General features: G+C 41.3%; 1 protein-coding gene across 1 annotated transcript in view; it reads right to left on the bottom strand.

Annotated features, from left to right (window-relative positions):
- The window catches only part of LOC110521590 (calcium-activated potassium channel subunit beta-2-like), a 60,887-nt gene that overhangs the window by 13,395 nt on the left and 24,150 nt on the right, over positions 1-23,342 (bottom strand). The window contains exons 2-3 of the mRNA XM_021599251.3: positions 1,389-1,508; positions 484-654 (exon numbers count right to left, since the gene is read on the bottom strand). Coding sequence (XP_021454926.1) covers positions 484-654; positions 1,389-1,441 — 224 coding nt within the window. The 5' untranslated portion in view covers positions 1,442-1,508. The remainder of the gene's footprint in view (positions 1-483; positions 655-1,388; positions 1,509-23,342) is intronic.

The following is a 23,342-nucleotide window of genomic DNA, read 5'->3' as shown; positions in this document are numbered from 1 at the left end:
TGGTGCCTTGCAGTGTAATTGGTGCTGTATTGTGATAGGCTATTGTGTACTGAAGTTTGTCCCCTGTGTCCCCTGCTTTCATGCTGTAACAATTACATTGAGCTCATAGCGCAAATGCTACTCATAAGCCTCAGCTGGCATCTTAAATGCCTCTGACTGCAATTTATGTCCACAACTAAAGTATAGAGGGACCACACCATTTGGACTGCACAGTTTTAGCTACAGAGTGGTAGCTCCCAGGAGGGGCTAATATAGGGGGATTGTATAGATTGCCATGCACTTTAAAGATAGCTTGGCTAACTGGTGTGTTTCAGTGACAGTTCAGACAGCATTTGAGCGATTATCCTGGAATAGCCAAAGTAATATACACATGTTGACATGATGAAGATCTAACAGCAGCTTTTTCTTTGACATGCATGTGGCTACATGAAGAAAACAGACTTCAGGACATTGTGATTGACTTGGTGAGTGAGAGCAAATTACCTGTCTGAGTAGGAGCGCACCATGGTAATGCCCAGCACAAAGTACATCATCACAGAGAAGAGGATCATGCTGAGTCCCAGGAGAATAGCTCTGTCCTCCCCAGCCTTCAGCGCTGTCACTGTCTTCCTCTTGTCTAGCACGTCATACTCCCGGACCTTCTGATAAATAGTCCTGATTCATACATTACCAACACACACACACACACACACACACACACACACACACACACACACACACACACACACACACACACACACTCTTAACAAGGGTTGCATCATGAGGTCATCTGGGTTGACCAAATAGCATTAGTCAAATCAATACATAATTAATAGACTTTTAAGGGTCAATATGAATTTAATTCTCTTCTCTTGGGCATGGACATGCAAAGTTTGAAATAAATTATTTTTTACATTTTGCACACTGATCGTGTGATTTACTTTCCATCACGAATAATGCAAAAACGTCATAGCTAATATTACTGTTGACTTGTAGACATGTAGATAATGAGATTTTTTTTTCAGGGGTGGAGTTCAGGGGTGGAGTTTTTCCAAATACAAACTGACAGATTTTCCCTTTTATTCACAATTATTGTAGCTTAAAGCTGGGTGCACAAATGTGATTCTCATTGATGTAAAAAAGATGAAAAGCTTTGACAAACCAACAAAAAAGAATCAGACATTGTAGAATTAAGCACATCTCAATCTTAGTAAAGCTCGTTACAGATATAAGTATAATGAAATTCAACTCAGTGTCAGATTTACAAAGCATTTGTTACGGTGACAAATTTCATGTCTTAAGTTTGTCTGATGTTCTTTTTCAAAAACAAAACTACAAACTTTTCAGAAGTGCATCATAGATCTGCCCCATTATTCTTTGTGCTGTGTAAAGTATAAAGGGTACCATACCTTCTCTCACTTCCTGATCCCTGAGCTCCTTTGCTTCCTGCCCATAGGAACATCCTCTCTGAGGACTCTCTGTGCCCACCACCACTCACAGAGGGCGTCACACAGGCTTGCTGAGACCACCTGCCAAGGACAGACACAAACACTCAGTGACCCATGTGCCCCTGTCTCCACACACCTATCCTGGAAGTGCCACCCCCTCAGAGCCTGGTCAGGCTACCCCACAGCCAGGTGAGAAGAGTTTTCTCACTGAAGGACTTAATCAACCCTATTCATCTTCTGCAGAAAGAAAAAGCCACGTATTCCACAGAGTTTAGAGCCACTCGCCATCCACTAGGATAGTCACCAAGGCGAATCATCTTTTGAATGTTTGAAGAGCTGGAGTTCACAAAGGCAAAGAGGGAGCAGCAGCACGCATCCACCTGAGGCACACGAACAGCACTCATGGCAGACACGCCTTCCTGTGGGCTTCAAGCCCACTCGTCTGGCACTTAATTTCCTGCCTGTTCATTTGTTATTGACTATTCATAGTCTGAGCGACGGTGACGGGCTGGTGGAATAATGATGAGGTTTCCAGGCGCAGAGGACTTCCGAAAGCATTGATCCCTTCCGACTATTCAGCAGTAAGATGTGAGAGGCATTCAAAGCCTCCCTCCTCCACGGAACCTCCTCCCCAACTTCTCTCCTTTGATTGGTCTTAATGGAGAGCCTCCTAGCAATGTAGTTGCATTGGAGTTTTCAGGGAAAATGAATAACTGCTCGGAGTAGTAAGGAAAGTAGTGGGATTGCCCAGACCCTTTATGTTCATATTAGGAGATTTAAACACAAACATCCACTCTCATTATGTAGATAAGGTTCACAGAGAAGGTTTTGATTGTGTGTGTGTGAGTGTGTGCGTCTGTCTTTGCTCATCAATAGATTATTGTGTTTCTATCTCCTGCCTTAGTAAAGACTGAGATTAATAATAGGCTATGATGTTGTGCTCCTATCGCATAGGAATAGTCTACCCATATTGTGAAATATTTTGAATACTTACTTTCGAGCATGCTTGGCTATTGAATGAGCGATGACACATTTGCTGGTTGCTCTCAATAAAATATATTTTCTGGAAAACCTTTCAAAGAGCCTATTGGCATGGAGGTGGCGTCTAATTTTTCTTTGCATCCTGAACTATTTTCCTCACTGTGCATGGGGGGGGGGGGGGGGGGGGGGGGGGGGGGGGCAAGATAAACTTGCATCCAATACCAGGCAGGTTTAACACTGTTCCAGTGTTTTTAAACGTCTTAATTGTTGCCCTAATAGTGGTAAGTGCCCACTGGGTACAAACTGGTTATATCAACGTTGTTTCAACGTAATTTGTCAAAGTATTGTGATGTAGAATCTAGGTGGTGGAAAATACATTGGATTTGAAGAAAGTAATCAACTGTTGTTTAAAAAAAAATTCAACCACAGGGTTATATCATTATGGTAACCAATTTCCAACATAGACAAACCTCGTATATAAGATGTTAAATTCCTACCTTTGAAACAAAGTCAGATCCTCAACGTAATATCCACTATGAGAAAAAAACTACAGGCTAGGCAGCACCTCTTATTGGAGCGTTGGTCATCAATCTACAGCTATCCTTTTGGTCACCCATCCAGGGTTTTAACCAAGCCCAGCCCTGCTTAGTTTTGATATGTGTCACTGGCTATTACCAATGTGCTATCATGAGAATGACGGTTGAGATATCTCCACTTAATAGATGCACTGTTGCTATCAAAGTCATTCCAAAGGGAGGTTTAATTAACAGAGCAAAGGAAACGTAAGCGTACATACCTTTTCAATCATATATCATAATGATGTGGGGAGGGGGACTAAATCAAACTGTATTTAAAGTTTGATTTGATTTAGTCTAATTCTTGAACTTGTTTGGTTGAAATGGAGACGTGAATCCAACATATCAATTATTAATTTGTGGACAAACTGGAATTAAAGCCAGAGTCAGTGGCACAGATGGAACTATGTAAGCAGAAGATACATCTTCTTCATATGTTGATATTTGATTGCATTGAGAAACAATATTCAATTTCAGTTTTGCAATATAGTAAATAACCTATTAACTTGTTGGCAAGTTAACAAATGCTTTGTTCGATTTACTTCTCATCCAAAAATACAAGTGAAAGAGTATAATTAAGCAAGTGGCTCAGATGGAACTATCCAAGCAGTAAATACATCTCCTTTAAATGTTGATATTTGGTTGCATTGTCAACCAAACACAACCAAACTCAATATTACCTTTGTAATATAGAAAATAGCCTACAGTTAAGGATATCTTACAAACGAGTGTAACAGTATTTATTCATCCTTAAAATGAGTAACACATCATGGCCACATTTTGAGGTTACTGTAACAATAAATATATTATTATGTAACCATAGAAAGCCTGCATGCTCAAGGTCGCAGGTCTTTGAAAATCTTCACAAATGCTATGACATTCTGCAAGGCATGTATGACTTGCACCATGTACTTTCATGTAATCTCAACTGCAATCCAGGTCATTTTGGTTGTGCTATTAGATGAAGCACAGTCATTACAGATTAAAACTTGTATAAATAAACAAAATATCAGACATTGAATTTCTAACTTTCAAACCAAGCAGTACATGTAACCAACCGTACTCTCTCTACATTCAATAGGGTTCTCTCTAAATAAACACTGTTACTTGATGGCTCCACACACTAGTCAGGGGATGCCTGGAAGCAGAATGAGGGGGCATACCTTTTTGTCACTGTGTCTTTAGCCAAGCAACGTGCTAATGCTGCCTTTTGGAGCCCTGACACATTGAAACGAGAACAGATTATTGCACTATTCTCACCGAACTACCTGCCGGATGTCTGATGTGGCACATAGGAGAATATATTTAGCAGTGTGTTTATTAGGGACAGTCCTGCATATGAGCTTTGTCTTTATGAAAGGACAATTGTTGACAAGTTCATCAAGAGGGGAAGTTATACTGTACATGAGATTAACAGAATTAGCACAGTACACTACACACTGTAATTAGAATGCACCTTATATGCCTGCTGTTCAGTCAGAGCAAATGTAGAAAACAATGCATCTCATTTAAAAGGACAACCTGTTGCCTCCTAGTATAGTAGCAGGATGATTAGCTATGTTGCATCACTAGTGTCCATAGTGTCCCATTAGCAGAGATGGCTTCATTAGCCCTGTGATTTGCTCACCTCTCATATTTAACACATGTCTAATCTTGCATAAAATTGCGCTAATGACATTACCAAAGGTAAACTCCAAAGGAGAACATTGTTGATGAGATTAAAACATAGAGATAAAGCGGTATTGTATCCTATTATTAAATGTGTGCCTTCACTTAGATGCTGACAGTATTTCTGGCTACTGTGAAATAGCTGCATCTCTGTTCACAGCAGACCAATTAGATGAATCAGAGTGATCACAGACTGATGCCTTATCTTGAGTCTGTGCCTAGTGTCATGAAGTATTGACATAAAAGTCACGAGTCTGGGGTTTAACGATAAATGACATGAGGGGATTCACTGGAATGTGCTTGCTCATTGTGTTGTCTGTCTCACTAAAGTCTGCCTTTGCACATATGGAATGCATTTAGCCGTCTATTGAAGACTGTCTACAGAGATGTATTAATTCAAAGAACCTGTGCCACTAGTACTACATTTAATTTAGATGCTTGTTGTCTGTCACACTCTCTTGCAAGTTTTACACAATAACAAAGCAAACTTTGTCCTGTCTGCATGTATGCATCTACTGTCATCATCAGGCAATTATTATGATCTTTAATGGGAGCATTCTTTCAGGTCTATTGCTTTAATTAGAATTTCATTATGTAAACTTTATCCGGAGGCTAACGGCTGCAGAGTGAACAGGAGCATGCAACAGCTCTGCTGTCTGGGACATATAGGCAGACATAGGTGTCTCCACACACAGGACCATGTTGGGCTTTCATGTTTTACAATCCTGATTTAAGAGAACTACCAGGAGGCATCTGCCAGACCGCACCGTCAATGACTTATGGGGGTGTCACAGTAAAACAAGACAGTGCTCCAAGACAGCGTGCGGTGCTGACATGCAGGCAGCAGCATATGCCAACCATTCCACTGTGTTAAGCCTTAAGGCCATGTGGAAAAACCATGTTGTTCATTCAGAAAATATGTCAAGGTCAGCTGGGTGAAACTCCTCCAGAGCTTTCTGAGCAACACTCCCTGGACACCAGAGTGCCACACACAGTAACTTTCAGGTTTGTCCTTAAATGAATATCTTTAAAAACTTCCCGCAGACACATCTTCTGTTCAACACCTACGTATTTCCCTTTGCACTTTCCTTTCTTTTAGCTAAATGGAGACAAACATATATTCCACAGTGTCCTCATCAGATCTCAAATAGTGCCTCCAAAGTGCATGAGTAATGCAGTGACTTTAACGTGTAGGCTACCAGCAGGCAAACTTGTACTATTTAAGCAAAATAACCAAAACATGGGGAACTCTTAGAATGTTTTATGGCTATCAATAAAGTTGTTCTCTGGGAAATGTAGAGAGTTTTCTCCATTCCCCGTTCCTCTCGCTCATCTTCATGCATTGCCAGCCAGTTGCTTACATCTAAAAGCCCTGCGTCCACTTGCAGTTCTTTCCAGCATGGCCATGGCAGTGCATCTGCAAAATTACAACTAAAGCGGTTTGCCTTTAATTAACCATTAGCTGCCAAAAATATGGACTTTAATGAGCTTATAAAAATATATCCGCAATGCTTAAATGTGTTAAGCATCAACCTGGTTCCATCTGAGCACTAAACTACTGTAGCTCTGCTTGCCTGAGTGGCCATTTTGGGCTGAGGCTTCTGTCTCAATGTTAAACATTTTCTTACAGGAATGACTTAAATCCAGTATGGGATTGTTCCTCTCAAAAAGCCAGTTAATTTCAAATTTGTCAAGGTATTGTAAGAAATGGGAGAGAGCACCCTACTGGACTTCCTGAAGGTGCATAGTGCCAGGAGATCTTTGACACCTCCTGTACGGGGAAAGAGGGCTGGCTTCGGCAACATAGCGTCAATAAGACATTCCTTGGATTTCAAAAACACAAAATGTACGTCAATCACTCCCACAATCACTCCCAAATAACACCATGATCCTATGTGATAGTAACAGAGTCAGTGAGGAGGGCGAAGGGGTTGGAATTCTACATCGATGGATGGAGAGCAGGGGGTGTGTTTAAAAGGCAGGTGCTGTACTATTTGTGGTCTGTAAATAGAGGCTAAGGACTTGGTGCCGGGCCACTACAGCAACCCATTGGTCCAGGCTTCTCTCCAGAGCTGCTGGGAAGTCAAATTACAGGGACCCAGGCAGGGTGGGCAGAGCCTGTCCATGGAGGGGATGATTAGGGAATGATAACTGGGCGCAGGGGTAACATTTAGCGCCTCAGTTAAGCTTTCAAACTGAGGACATTTATGTCATTGAATCAGTAGCACTTGGAGCATGGTGTGTGTTTTATATTTGATATTTTTAGTTCTCGTGATTTAGAAATAGCAGGCTATGGCAGTGTCATTATGATTGTAATTGTGTTTTTGACCTTCTTCTGAGGCATCTTGAAAACATCTTTCTATTCTTACTGTCATTTTGATATCAATCATTCTCCATTAAAGACAAATCTGTGAGGGACAAAGTGGTTCTCTTGGACTGACTGTTCAATATCATGTCTTATCCTAGTAGTGAGACAATAAACACAACTTAATGACATGAAGACTACAGTAGGCGTCAAAAAGTAACAGTTCATGCTCCCATGACTTATCATAGGGAAAATACATAATTGTAAGAAATTCATAGTAGTTTTGGGAATTAAGTTTACTCACTCTACTTTTTGTAATAAGGCACGCACTGAGTAAAGATCACATTGCAAGTGTTTATATCCAGACCGGATGCATTGTTAGTTTAAGACTAATTAGGACTCTGCTTAAATTAGACTTCATATATATTTTTTCTTCTGTTTTGGGGCATCATATAGTGTAGAATGTCCTGTAGTAGCCCAAACAGTACATGTTCAACACCTTTTCTTAAAATATTTGTGTCAAGCAGGACACTGTAAAAGTAGAAGGCAACAAACACATGCAGCTTATATACCCAGGACCATCAATACACAAGGCTTGGCTTGGTTTTACAAAGAGATTATATTGTAGAATGTTCACTTCAAAAGAGAAATGTAGTGGATACACAGTAGCTTAACTTGTTTGTTTCAGTATTGATTCAAACATTCATCATCCATATCTTAATTTTATACCAAGCACACAATCACTCCCAATTTACAATCATGTTACGTCATGGTATTTCTTTTGGGACCATTTGTAAGAACCTGGTTATAACTGGAATGGGAGTTAGCACGTTGGACTAAATATTGAAAGACATACTGTACCTGCTGAAGAAATGAGTGTGATCAATGTAAGCGAGGTCCTTGTAAATATTTGTCTGAGGGTGAGCATGCACTCAGGTGAATCAGGCTCTTCATGGTAAAGCCCTGTCTGTTTCCCTGAGCTTTCAGCCTTTTCTAACCATGCAGCAGAGGAGAAACCTGACTGAGAGTAGCCCTAACCCTAAGTATCAAAACAGCCTGAATCTCACCTTTGTTCCAAAGAGGTTGGGCATGCAGCAGAGTCAGGGGTCAGTGTTTCTGGTGAGTCATCCAACATGGCCGCTCGCTACACTACCCCTGGGACTTCCCATGCACTGTCTGCCAGGAGACTATTCGATAGCGACAGGCAACAAGATTTACACACCACTCTTGTCAATGCAGTCTGAGCATTTGCCAATATTGTTGTGAGTGGAAAGAGGAGGCTTCCGGCAGCAGCCGTCAATTGGTTGATGTAAAACCCGTGGTGTTCCTCAGGCCATGCCTCCAGGCAGGAATCCACCCAGCAGGCTTTTAATCACACTCATTCAGACCCATTCAAAGAGGCCCTGCTGCAGCAACACACCAACAAAGACCATGTATCACGACTGGCCAATAATACGTATCCTGAAAGTGTCATTTCCCTCGCTATTTCAGCTACCTTCTCAAGCACAACTGCCTCTGTCTCAACTGTTCTTATCAACTGTTTTGCTATTGAGGCAAAGGTTTAATGAAAGATTTTATGGACGCTGACATTTTTTATATCCAGTGGTGGAAAAAGTACTCAAATGTCATACTTGAGTAAAATAAAAGATACCTTAATAGAAAATGACTCAGGTAAAAGTGAAAGTCACCCAGTAAAATATTAGTTGAGTTAAGTCTACAAGTATTTGATTTAAAAAATACTTAAGTATCAAACGTAAAAGTAAAAGTATTAATAATTTCAAAATCTTTACAATAAATTCAACAAAAAAAGAAACAGCCCTTTTTCAGGACCCTGTCTTTCAAAGATTATTCGTAAAAATCCAAATAACTTCACAGATCTTCATTGTAAAAGGGTTTAAACACTGTTTTCCATGCTTGTTCAATGAACCATAAACAATTAATGAACATGCACCTGTAGAATGGTCGGTAAGACACTAACAGCTTACAGACGGTAGGCAATTAAGGTCACAGTTATGAAAACTTAGGACACTAAAGAGGCCTGTCTACTGACTCTGAAAAACACCAAAAGAAAGACGCCCAGGGGTGATGGTCGGATTCGTGTATATCATCGGAGGAATGAGCGTTACACCGAGGCCTGTACTCTGGAGCGGTATTGATTTGGAGGTGGAGGGATCGTCATGGTCTGGGGCAGTGTGTCACAGCATCATCAGACTGAGCTTGTTGTCATTGCAGGCAATCTCAATGCTGTGCCTTACAGGGAAGACGTCCTCCTCCCTCATGTGGTACCCTTCCTGCAGGCTCATCCTGACATGACCCTCCAGCATGACAATGCCACCAGCCATACTGCTCGTTCTGTGTGTGATTTCCTGGAAGACAGGAATGTCAGTGTTCTGCCATGGCCAGCGAAGAGCCCGGTTCTCAATCCCATTGAGCACTTCTGGGACCTGTTGGATCGGAGGGTGAGGGCTAGGGGCATTCCCCCCAGAAATGTCTGGGAACTTGCAGGTGCCTTGGTGGAAGAGTGGGGTAAAATCTCACAGCAAGAACTGGAAAATCTGGTGCAGTCCATGAGGAGGAGATGCACTGCAGTACTTAATGCAGCTAGTGGCCACACCAGATACTGACTGTTACTTTTGATTTTGACCTCCCCTTTGTTCAGGAACACATTATTCAATTTGTGTTAGTCACATGTCTGTGGATCTTGTTCAGTTCATGTCTCAGTTGTTGAATCTTGTTATGTTCATACAAATATTTACACATGTTAAGTTTGCTGAAAATAAACGCAATTGACAGTGAGAGGACGTTTATTTTTTTGCTGTGTTTGTTATGCAAACCAGACAGCAAAATGTTATTGTTTTTTTTAACTTTACGGGTAGCCAGGGGCACACTGCAACACTCAGACATTAATTTACAAACAAAGCATTGGTGTTTAGTGACTCCGCCAGATCAGAGGCAGTAGGGATGACCTTGATATGTGCGTGAATTTGACAATTTTTCCTGTCAAAATGTAACGAGTTCTTCTGGGTGTCAGGGAAAATGTATGGAGTAAAAGTACATTATTTTCTTTAGGAATGTAGTGAAGTAAAAGTGAAAGTTGTCAGAAATATAAATACAGTGCCTTGCAAAATACAGTGCCTTTACCCCCCTTGGCATTTTTTTCCTATTTTGTTGCATTACAACCTGTAATTTAAATAGATGTACATTTGGATTTCATGTAATGGATATACACAAAGTAGTCCAAATTGGTGAAGTGAAATGAGAAAAAAAACGTATTTAAAAAGATTCTAAAAAATACAAAACGGAAAAGTGGTGCGTGCATATGTATTCACCCCCTTTGTTGTGAAGCCCCTAAATAAGATCTGGTGTAACCAATTACCTTCAGAAATCACATAATTAGTTAAATAAAGTCCACCTGTGTGCAAGAGTCACATGATCTGTCACAGATCTCAGTATATATACACCTGTTCTGAAAGGCCCCAGAGTTTGCAACATCACTAAGCAAGAAGCACCATTAAAACCAAGGAGCTCTCCAGGGACAAAGTTGTGGAGAAGTACAGATCAGGGTTGGGTTATAAAAAAAAGATCAGAAACTTTGAACATCCCACGGAGCACCAATAAATCCATTATTAAAAAATGGAAAGAATATGGCACCACAACAAACCTGCCAAGAGAGGCCACCCACCAAACGTCACAGACCAGGCAAGGAGGGTATTAATCAGAGAGGCAACAAAGAGACCAAAGATAACCCTGAAGGAATGGGAAACTGATCAGCGTTGAAGGAATGATGAATGGAGCTAAATACAGAGAATTTCTTGAGGTTAACCTGTTTCAGTCTTCAGTCTGTTTCAGAGACTTGAGACCTGGACGGAGGTTTACATTCCAGCAGGACAATGACCCTAAGCATCCAATTGAGAAAATGTGGTATAATTTAAAGATTGCTGTATACCAGCGGAACCCATCTAACTTGAATGAGCTGGGGCAGTTTTGCCTTGAAGAATGGGCAAAAGTCCCAGTGGCTAGATGTGCCAAGCTTATAGAGACATACCCCAAGAGCCTTGCAACTGTATATGTTGCAAAATAAAATAGTCATACAGGTTCAAGTTTTCTGTTTTTTGGTCTTACTTCTTGTTTGTTTCACGATAATATATTATTTTGAGGGAGAATTAGTGGGGAATTCTCAGGAATTCTTCAAACAGTACATAGGAAAGACTAAACATCGGTAGAACACAAACAAAACGTTCCACCACCTTCTGTGCACAATAAGCTAAATACAGAATTGTTTATGTCAACAATCTCTTCTTTTATGACCATAAAAACCTTTTGAGCACCTTGTCCTGTCCCATCTCAAAACCACCACTGACGCCCTCCTTGACTCCATGCAGTTTGCCTAACGAGCCAATAGGTCTGTGGACTATGCCGTCAACATTGGCATTCACTACATCCTACAACCCCTCAAGAATCCAAGGACATGCATAAGGATATTGTTTATTTCACTTTAGTTCAGCTGTCAACACAATAATTTTGGACCTGCTACAGCACAAACTCACCCAGCTGAATGTATTTGCCGGTGGAACACAGACTTCCTAACCAAGAGGACACAGCACGTTAAGCTGCATTTGTACTCCTGCCAAGATAATCCATCCAACTGATATGTGTGGCATATGAAGAAGCTGATTAAACAGCATGAACATTACATGGGTGCACCTTATGCTGGGGACAATAAAAGGCCACTCTAAAATGTGCAGTTTTGTCACACAACACAATGCCACAGATGTATCAAGTTTTGAAGGAGTGTGCAATTGGCATGCTGACTGCAGAAATGTCAACCAGAGCTGTTGCCATAGAATTGAATGTTAATTTCTCTACCATAAGCCACTTCCAATGTCATTTTAGAGAATTTGGAAGTACGTCTATCGGCCTCACATCCGCAGACCATTTGTAACCACGCCAGCCCTGGACCTCCACATTCGGCTTCTTCACCTGCGGGATCGTCTGAGACCAGCCATATGGACAGTTGATGAAACTGTGGGTTTGCACAACCGAAGAATTTCTGCACAAACTTTCAGAAACCGTCTCAGGGAAGCTCATCTGTGTGCTCGTCGTCCTCACCAGGGTCTTGAACTGACTGCAGTTTGGAGTCTTAACCAACTTCAGTGGGCAAATGTTCACCTTCGATGACCAAGGGCATGCTGGAGAAGTGTGCTGTTCAAGGAGGAATCTCGGTTTCAACTGTACCGAGCAGATGGCAAAAAATAGTAAACATTATGAAAATAGTGAAAATAAATAAAAACCCTTAAATGAGTAGGTGTCCAAACTGGTACTGTATGTATATATACAGTATATAGCATAGCAAATTAAGTACAGAAATATCTAACTTACATAAGTAAAACACCAGTCTCAACGTCAACAGTGAAGAGGCGACTCCAGGATGCTGGCCTTGTAGGCAGAGTTCCTCTATCCAGTGTCATTGTTCTTTTGACAATCATAATCTTTTCTTTTTATTGGCCAGTCTGAGATATGGCTTTTATTTGCAATTTTGCCTAGAAGGCCAGCATCCTGGAAACGCCTCTTCACTGTTGACGTTGAGACTGGTGTTTTGTGGGTACTATTTAATTAAGCTGCCAGTTGAGGACTTGTGAGATGTCTGTTTCTCAAACTAGACACTCTAATGTACTTGTAATTTTGCTCTTTCTATTCTGGTTTGAGGCAGTTTGCGCTGTTCTGTGAAGGCAGTAGTACACAGCGTTGTACGAGATCTTCAGTTTCTTGGCAATTTCTCGCATGGAATAGCCTTCATTTCTCAGAACAAGAATAGACTGACGAATTTCTGGCCATTATAAGCCTGTAATCAAACCCACAAATGCTGATGCTCCAGATACTCAACTAGTATAAAGAAGGACAGTTTGATTGCTTCTTTAATCAGCACAAGTTTTCAGCTGCGCTAACATAATTGCAAAATGGTTTTATAATGATCAAGTAGCTTTTTAAAATTATAAACTTGGATTATGAACACAGGTGTGATGGTCGCTGATAATGGGCCTCTGTACGCCTATGTACATGTATATGTATATTATTTTTTTGTGTGTACATTTGGCCTTGTGTTTTAGGTTATTGTCCTTCTGAAAGGTGAATTTGTCTCCTAGTGTCTGTGGGAAAGCAGAATGAACCAGGTTTTACTCCAAGAGTTTGCCTGTGCTTAGCTCTATTCCGTTTATTTTTATCCTACAAAACTCCTTAGTCCTTGCTGATGACAAGCATACCTATAACATGATCCAGCTACCACCATCATTTAAAATATGAAGAGTGTGTCACGTCCTGACCTTAGTTCCTTTTTTATTTCTTTGTTTTAGTTTGGTCAGGGAGTGAGTTGGGGTGGGCATTCTATGTTGTGTATTCTAGGTTCTGTATTTCTGTGTTTGGCCTGATATGGTTCCCAATCAGAGGCAGCTGTCGATTGTTGTCTCTGATTGAGAACCATACTTAGGCAGCCTGTTTTCCCACTATGGGTTGTGGGTAGTTGTTTTCTGTGTTTACCATACAGAACTGTTTCGGTTTTCATTTATGTCTCTTTGTCTTTTGTATTCAGTGTTCGGTTATATTTCATTAAAATATGGACACTTACCACGCTGCGCATTGGTCCGATCTTTCCTACTCCTCCTCAGAAGAGGAGGAAAACCATTACAGAGTGGTGCTCAGTAACGTGTTGTGTTGGATTTGCCACAATATATAACTTGGTATTCAGGACATAAAGTTCAGGATAAAACAGCGGCAAGTGATTAGATAAGGGGCGGCAGACAATTTCTAAGGACGTCTCAGGGTTTTGCTCGCAAACAGGAAAACGCTCACCCAGAGGCGGCGCACCTAGTGGCAGGGGTCTTTAATGCAGGGAAACTTAAATCCGGCTTACCAAATTTCTATCGGCATGTTGTCCCCTCTGTGCAACAAGAGTCCCCTCTGTGCAACAAGAGGGGACACATACAGAGACGCAATACAGAGCACTCCCTCGCCCTCCATTTGACAAATCTAACCATAATTATATCCTGCTGATTCCTGCTTACAAGCAAAAATTAAAGCAGGAAGTACCAGTGACTCGATCAATAAAAAAGTGGTCAGATGAAGCAGGTGCTATGCTACAGGACTGTTTTACTAGCACAGACTGGAATATGTTCTGAGGTTCCTCCGATGGCATGGAGGAGTACACCACATCAGTCATTGGTTTCATCAATAAGTGCATCGATGACGTCATCCCCACAGTGACCGTACATACATACCCCAACCAGAAACTATGGATTACAGGCAACATCTGCACTGAGCTAAAGGCTAGAGCTGCCACTTTCAAGGAGCGGGACTCTAACCCGGACGCTTAAAAGAAATCCCACTATGCCCTCTGACAAACCATCAAACAGGTGACGCGTCAATACAGGACTAAGACCAAATCGTACTATGTGTCAAGGCTTGCAAACCATTACAGACTACAAATTGAAGCACAGCCGAGAGCTGCCCAGTGACACAAGCTTACCAGACAAGCTAATCTATTTCTATGCTCGCTTCGAGACAAATAACACTGAAACACACATGAGAGCACCAGCTGTTCTGGAAGACAGTGATCATGCTCTTTGTAGCCGATGTGAGTAAGACCTTTAAACAGGTCAACATTCACAAGGTCGCAGGGCCAGATGGATTACCAGGATGTGTACTGCGAGCATTCGGTGACCAACTGGCAAGTGTCTTCACTGTCATTTTCAACCTGTCCCTGTCCAAGTCTGTAATTCCAACATATTTTAACCAGACCACCAGAGTCTCTGTGCCCAAGAACACTAAGGTAACCTGCCTAAATAACTACTGATCCATAGCACTCACGTATGTAGCCGTGAAGTGCTTTGAAAGACTAGTCATGGCTCACATCAACACCATTATTCCAAAAACCCTAGACCCACTCCAATTTGCATACTCCCCTAACAGATCCACAGATGATGCAATCTCTATTGCACTCCACACTGCCCTTTCCCCTTGGACAAATGGAACACCTATGAGAGAATGCTATTCATTGACTACAGCTCAGCGTTCAACACCATAGTGCACAACAACATGTGGGAAAATGTCAAGAGGTGTGAATTATTTCTGAAGGCACTGTAGCTAAAGATGTCCCCAGTATCCTGGTCTTGAGCAGAGCACAATAACAAGACTCTCCCGTAGCCCAATAGCAGTCATCACACCTGTAGTCGCTATTCAGTGAGCTCAGACCCAGCCATGATATCTGAGCTGTTGGCATAGAGAGCAGAGTAAGATGACTTGTTTGTATATTTTCTACTGTTGGCAGCAGCTTCCTACTAAGGCAAATTCTGGAAATGTTCCTTGATATTTATTCTCCCACTATCAGAATCACTGTCATTAAAGCACTTATGAAGTTCCATTCAGCATCCATTCCACTTCAATAAACTCTTTGAGCTCCACAGCAGTAATCTACTCCACACAGTATTGACACAAAGGTGTTTTCTCCTGCATTACCCGAGAAAAGTTCCACTCAAATCACTACCCCAATCCTTCAAACAGTGGCAATCAGAATTACGGAAAGATGTGTAGATTCCACGAAACATGCAGTATAAATGGATTGTTGTATGATTGTGTGAACGAGTTGCACAGCGGTGTAAGGCACTACATTTCAGTGCTGGAGGCTTCATTACTGAATCTGGTTCAATTCCAGGCTGTATCACAACTTGCTGTGATTGGGAGTACCATAGGGCAGCACACAATTGTCCCAGTGTCTCCGCGGTAGGTAGTCATTGTAAATAAGAATTTGTTCTTAACTAACTTGCCTAGTTAAATTATACTTTAAAAAACAAAATCAGATAGTGGGATATTGTAGGGTTTCATTGGTGACTGTTATTATTTTAAATAGCCTCCATATTCACCTCTCTTAAAAAGGTCACTGGCAGCGTGTGCCTTTCTCTAGTGTCACAGGGGCACGGCGGGCATGGCTCTGTGGTCAAACGCTTAAATGGCCTGTATGTTGGACAGGAATTCCCCTAATAGTAGTGCCAACACACAGCAGAGTGGGCGGCAGCTGACTCTGAACAGTGCGAGGTGTATATTGTGGAGAATACACATATTTTTTGCCAAAAGATTTGTCAAAAGTCATCCCTCGTCCCCGCTATGTATCACAACAACAAATAACCCACCAGGACTTGTTTGCTCTGATAAAAAATAAAATAAGAGTTTCCCGACAAGACATTGAGCATCAGGTGGCAAACAGAGTGCACACTGAACAGACTGGTGTTGTTATATGCTAAAACTGTGTGGCTATCGTAGTTGAAATGTTCATCATTTTAAACACCCCCTACATTATGCCCATTAGAGAAAACCCATGATGTCATTGACTGTTTCTGGAGTGCTATTTCTGTCTGCTGGCTGTGCAGTTGGCACTTGGCACCTGACTGTTAAGTTAGAATAGGCTTGAGACAGTATTCTTTACTTTGTGTTATAAGTTAAATAGCATACCTTTCGGCTTTCTATTTGATTACTTGAAATGTACCGAATACTAACAGTTAAGACAGTATTGACAGCTGTATTGCATATCAGGAACATATGAAGCAGTCCTGCTATGTAGTTAAGTTAATTGGACTGCTGCCGTGCCGGCATACCAATGTTTTGGGACTTTGTCCAGGAAGCTCTTCCATGTATTATTGGTCGTTATTCATTAAAAGTGATAACATCTCTATATTTATATCAAGAATCCCTAAGACAAGGGGAAAAAGAGGTCATTGTTTGACCATTACTGCATCCATTCACCAGAAGGCTTTCAAGCCATTTTTATATAATTTAGTCATCACATGACTAGATATAATTGAGCTACAATACCAACCCCAGATGAACAAATCCATTCACAATCATCAACAGAGCGTGTGTTGGCTCGAACCGGGTCGAGTTCAGAGTAAGAGATGGGCAGGCATTACCTCCTCTATAGGCTATATTTACCTGAACCATTCATTTCCCGAGCTGGATTGACTAAATGGGGTGTTATGGATGTCTGTGGTGAGCGTGCCAGCGTCTCCCGCGTACTACGCGCTAACGGGCTGGGCAGCTCTGGATGTCTGTGGTGAGCGTACCAGCGTCTCCCGCGTACTACGTGCTAACGGGCTGGGCAGCTCTGGATGTCTGTGGTGAGCGTGTCAGCGTCTCCCGCGTACTACGTGCTAACGGGCTGGGCTGTTCTGGATGTCTGTGGTGAGCGTGTCAGCGTCTCCCGCGTACTACGTGCTAACGGGCTGGGCTGCTCTGGATGTCTGCGCAGACTGTGCGGTAACGCCTCGAACACACCAACGGTGTTTTTGCGTTTTGGTACACCAGAAATACAGTAATTTCCAATGGAACGCAGCGTTTGCCTTGCAGCATTGCGTTGCAGAGGCAGTTGCTGTGCGTTCTGTGTGGTGCATATGTATACAAATGTAATACAATGATTTTAAATCATGGAAGAACACATGCAAAGTAAGCCGGCCTTGGATTGCCCTTAGCTATGGTGCATACTGTATACATCAATCCCAGTGCAAAACTTTCAGGAACCTTCAAAGAGTTCTGCAAGTCTAATTAGGGGCGCAGAGGAATCCTAAATCTGAGGGTGAAAGTGGAAAATAGTAAGGTTAGCTCCTTCATATCTCTAGGCTGTTAACATTTGGGATGGATGTACATAATGACATTTAGACTTACTCTTTCTCTGCCCCCTTGCAAGCAATCAAACAAACTCATAAGCTAAACTGAAAAAATGCCATTGCAAATTCAAACAAAAGAAGCAACAACAATAGTACATCATATTTGACGGAAGGAAAGACAAGTTACATAACTCAGTGATTCAATTAAATCATGAACAATGTATCAAACAATGAGTTAAGATCTTCAATGAATGTTTAGTAACAGTTAACAAAAGCATTTCCATCTATCTATCTATCTAAGTCCCCCAAAGCAGTTGGAAACGGCAGTAGAAAGAGTGTTTCGTTTTGGTGCTGAGACTTTGCCAGGTCCTACCTTTAGCTGTCTAGATTTTTTTTACTTAAACCTCTTTTATTGATAATCCCATACCAAGTTGATGAGATGAGAGACTGTTAGCAGTTGCTTGAACTTCTCTGCAGATGTCCTGTTGGTTATGCCAGTTTCTGAGGACTATTAGTGACATAGCCCCCGCTAACTCCTTTTGTAAGCATGTGTGCTCAAAATGTTTGACATAACTTACAGTGCAATGTGAGTGATTGGCACAATGGACTGTCTACCCCTCACTCATGCTTAAAATGAGTTTGTGTGTGTGTGTGTGTGTGTGTGTGTGTGTGTGTGTGTGTGTGTGTGTGTGTGTGTGTGTGTGTGTGTGTGTGTGTGTGTGTGTGTGTGTGAGAAAGAGATGCCGTGTCTAGTTTTTTTGTGTGGATTTCTGACAGAAGCAAAGTCATCTGAATAAGTCCATATTTTAGACTTCTAGTTTGGATTTTCAGTCAAACATTTGTTTATTGTTAATAAACCCTTTTTCAAGACAGAAAGTAAGAGGTCATACACCCAATGCATTATAAAAAAAAACATAACTAGAAAATGTTTTGCCACAAGCGTTTTTAAGCAATCCCAAACGTTCTACCGTCCTGCTGTTCCCACTGAATGTATGTAATGTAAGGTATATGGGCACAGTGACAGCAGCTAAGTCTAATGAGGACCATGTCTCTACTCACTCCTCTATTACCATCTAGTGGTAGAAGTACACCAATGCAATCCTGAGCCACAAGAGACAGTATAATGCTCCAGAACACTGTTCCAGACATGTAACTGAACACTTTATGACAGGTGTATGTGATCGGACATTCACTTGTTTGGTCTCCACTCCTAAAATCAGGCTTTGCAGATAGTAAAAGTCCCGAAATGAAATTGTCATTACATAAAAGTGATAGAGTAATATCTTAATTCCTTATCATGTTTGTCCTAATTGTTAATCTAATAGTACCCTCTTGTTGAGCACTGATCTAGAGTCATAGTACAGGACAGCTGCGCGTAATCAGAGGTTCATCAACAGGAGCCACAATAATAATTTCTTCAAAGGCTAAATAAAAAAAGAAGACATTAGCTGACCCCACTCTCTCTCTGTGTCGCCTGGTATAACTGCTTTGTTTCATTGCATTGTACCCAAGAAATGGAGGAAGTTCTAATGTTTGTGCAGAAAGGTCACTGGTTAGAGCCATGGTAACAAATTGCATGTCAAGCCAAATTTGCTAGTGGGCATTTGCGAGGGAATTTGACCAATTGTCTGTATAGTTAGTACAGAATCATCATTTACTGTACTTTCACTGTCTGTTACCTCATGTCAAATAAATGATAAATGAACAGGCTGCCTGTTGCTGTCTGCATACAGATGAGGATATTATGAGTATATGAGTATATTATGCTTCTTGAATTGGGACTATTTTATTTACATTTGCATAATTTACTGATTATACATTTAAATATATACCGGTAGCCTCTTGTTTTACATCTGGAAATCCTGTAAAGGCTACAGGAAACAGGTAACCACACTTCAGTGTCCTGATTTCATCAGTAGGAGGAGCAGTTAGACATATTCTGATATGAAAGGAACTAAAAAGATGTAGTTGTATTCCTTTATTCCACTAGAGGGTTGTACAGTATGGATTCATGCGTCAGGAATGTTACATTACGTTCTTACAGTGGCGTTTCACCAGAAATGTATCTGGAAAATCATGTACAACACAACATAAAATGTGAAGTTTAATACATTTATCAGTGAGACAAAGTCTGGCTTTCAGATTAAAATTGCTAGCACATCACATGATACACAAGGCTACATTAGAGGCATTTTCACACTGCCATAATAACAGCATGATCTTTCATAAACATGGCACATTCAACACATAAAACCACAGTGTATTTTGGTGTACAGTCCTATTGGTATTGGCTCTACACTTTGGGATTTGAGATCAAATGTTTTATATGAGGTGACAGTTCAGAATGTCACCTTTCTTTGGATGGTATTTTCATATATACTGAACAAAAATAAATGCAACATCCAACAATTTCAACGATTTTATGAGTAACAGTTCATATAAGGAAATCAGTCTATTTAAATATATTCATCAGGCCCTAATCTATGGATTTCACAAGACTGGGCAGGGGCACAGCCATGGGTGGGCCTGGGAGGGCATAGGCCGACTCACATGGGAGACTGGCCCTCCCACTGGAGAGCAGGGCCCAGCCAATCAATTTTCCCAACAAAAGGGATTTATTCCAGACACAAATTCTCCTCAGTTTCATCAGCTGTCCGGGAGGCTGGTCTCTGACGGTCCTGCAGGTGAAGAATCTGGATGTGGAGGTCCTTGGCTGGTGTGGTTACACGTGGTCTGCAGTTGTGAGGCCGGTTGGATGTACTGCCAAATTCTCTAAAACAACGTTGGAAACGGCTTATGGTAGAGAAATTAACATTAAATTCTATGGCAACTGTTCTGGAGGGCATTCTTGCATTCAGCTCCCTCAAAACTTAAGACATCTGTGGCATTGTGTTGTGTTACAAAACTGCACATTTTAGATCTGCCTTTTATTGTCCTCAGTATAACGTGCACCTATGGAATGATCATGCTGTTTATTTAGCAAATTGATATACCACACCTGTCAGGTGGATGGATTATCTTGGCAAAGGAGAAATGCTCACTAACAGGGATGTAAACAAATATGTGCACAACATTTGAGAGAAAAAAGCTTTTTGTAAATATGGAACATTTCTGGGATAATTTATTTCAGCTCATGAAACATGGGACCTACACTTTACATGTTGCGTTTATATTCTTGTTCAGTATATATATCTGTTTTACCATTTAGAAATTAAAGCACTTTATGTATCTAAAAGGATGGTTTATTGTCATATAGGTGCAGTGAAATGTGTTGTTTTACTGGAGCAAATTAGGGTTAAGTGCCTTGCTCAAGGGTACATGGACAGATGTTTCACCTTGTCAGCTCGGGTATTCGAACAAGCAACCTTTCAGTTACTGGCCCAACACTCGGCTAACCTCTAGGCTACCTGCCGCCCTAGTACACCCATTTGAAGGTGCATAAGTATTTGGACAATTTCACTTGTGTGAAATTTACATTTTTATCACCCCCCCCCCCCCCCCCAAAAAAAACTGCTAATCTCACTTGTTATGGGTAATGTTGAGCGGTTTTAGGGGAATGATTTTGTGCCTCTGTAACCTTCTCACCGATCATTACTCAGCATTCATTCATGATTGTCTGTAATCATGGTAGCATCAACATTAATGTAGAAGTGTTCAGAAACATATTATGTTCTTATTTACAATAAAAGTGACTCCAAAATGACACAATCAATTATTTGCCATTCATTTCTATTGGGCACAACATAATCCGAAACACAACCAAAACAAGCACCAAATGCGTCCAAGTTTGCCAAGTCACAAGCTTGATGATGTCATTGCATGCTAGGAATATGAGACCAAATACTACACTTTTGACTACACTATAAGTGAATTTGTCAAAATACTTATGACACCTTCAAACGGGGGGACTACATACATACAGTGCTTTAATTTCTAAATGGCAAATAAATCAACTAAAATAAAATGTGACATTCTGTCCTTTCGCCTCAAATGAAACATTTGATGTCAAATCCAAAATTCTGGAGTACTGTATAGAGCCAAATTAAACGTTTTATCTTCATTGTCCAAATACCTGGTTAAATAAAGGTAAAATAAAAATAAATAAATAAATAAAAAATAGATGCGCAGGGGGAGAGTAATGTTCTATTTAATTGATTTACAGTGTTGTCCCTCCCAGCACAGCCTACAGTTTTTTTCCCATTCTTCTGAACAGTTTGTGCTTCAGCTGCCTTCAATTTGGTGTCTGTTTCCATTAAAACTCCAGCAGTGACCTCTCTTTTTTATCCCCCCCCCCTTGGGTTTGGTCCTCTATTTTCCAAAACCACACATTGAACATTGATTTCAAGGTGTTCCTTAGTTTTTAAATCAAGGCCACTTAATGGGAATGGCTTTTCCTGTGGTCATACTCACATAACATTGGCACTGGAGGGATCAACAAAAAATATTAGAATGGTGAAATCACATATATCCATTGATTCCCAATCACAGAGACCATTTTAACACCATTAACCAGCCTGTGTGAACAAATTACACAGTATTTTTTTGTATTATTATTTTATTTATTTTATTTAACCTTTATTTAACTAGGCAAGTCAGTTAAGGACAAATTATTATTTACAATGAAGCCCTATGGGACTCTCAATCACGGCCGGATGTGATGTAGCCTGGATGATCAGAAATGAGATGTAAGTAGTTGTGGGGGATCCATTGTAGTTGTGGTGTGTTGAGCTCAGGTTGGTGATAGGGAGAGGTACTGTAGTACAGACAATATAGGTCAGATTGGTGGAGTGGAGCATTGGAGGGAGACCCATGTGGCCTGGAACTGGAGGCCCCTCTTAGCCACCCATAAGACTGCTATTTACATGCCTGCTCTCACCCTCCTTCCAAAATGTCTGGTATCTAGAGACAGGCCAGCCATGATCATGCTCAGGGAATGTAAATTGCTTATTCATGTGAGCCGACCAACAAAGTGTCTCCACCATCAACGGTGAATCTCATGACGGAAAAGCTCATGAAAGAGTGAGAGCGGCAGAGGAAGTGAGAGAGGGAGAGTGTGTGAGTGAAAGAGAGGAGACGGAATAAGAGAGTGGGATTACAGAGCAGAGATGTAGGTTGTTTAACTTTCTTCTTGGCAGTGCTTTGTCCACACCACATGTGGCAGGGGTTTGTTTCAGGAAAAGGAGTCAGACTGTGGCAGTGATGCCTATGGGGCGGTGTGGCTTACCATGTGACACCCACTTTCCCACAGAGGCCCCTCTTCCTCAGCCCTCCCCTGGCTACATGTGACTGACTCAACATGCTCTGCTGTGGTGTGGTTTGGTTTGGCCCATTGTGTTAGAGCTGGTGAGGGTATGCCCCATGCATACATGCTACCACTGTAAATCGTAAGGTAATTACTACTGTTCCCTGAAGGAGGGAAATGAGCTACAAAATATTATGGGGAGACACACACTCGCAACTTCGGTTGAAGCATCTAAAATCAAGCCTGACAGGGCAAATGAAATCCACGCCTTGCTGGAAGTCCAATCTTCCACAGGTGATAAGCGTGAGGCTCGGATTCATTCCTTCAAACCTCACAAAAGTGTATGGTGATTCCTAACTCGCCTCTGGACAAATATCTCTCATAGTCAACCTTTTAGGGGGCAGTATTTGGAAGTTTGGATGACTGAGGTGCCCAAAGTAAACTACCTGTTACTCAGGCCCTGAAGCTAGGATATGCATATGCATGGTAGTATCGGAT

Source organism: Oncorhynchus mykiss, chromosome 4 (assembly GCF_057628025.1).
Source record: "Oncorhynchus mykiss isolate SJ-2025 chromosome 4, ASM5762802v1, whole genome shotgun sequence".
Classification (NCBI taxonomy): domain Eukaryota; kingdom Metazoa; phylum Chordata; class Actinopteri; order Salmoniformes; family Salmonidae; genus Oncorhynchus; species Oncorhynchus mykiss.
The sequence above is the reverse complement of the archived record's forward strand: the minus strand, read 5'-3'. Positions and strand labels throughout refer to the sequence as shown.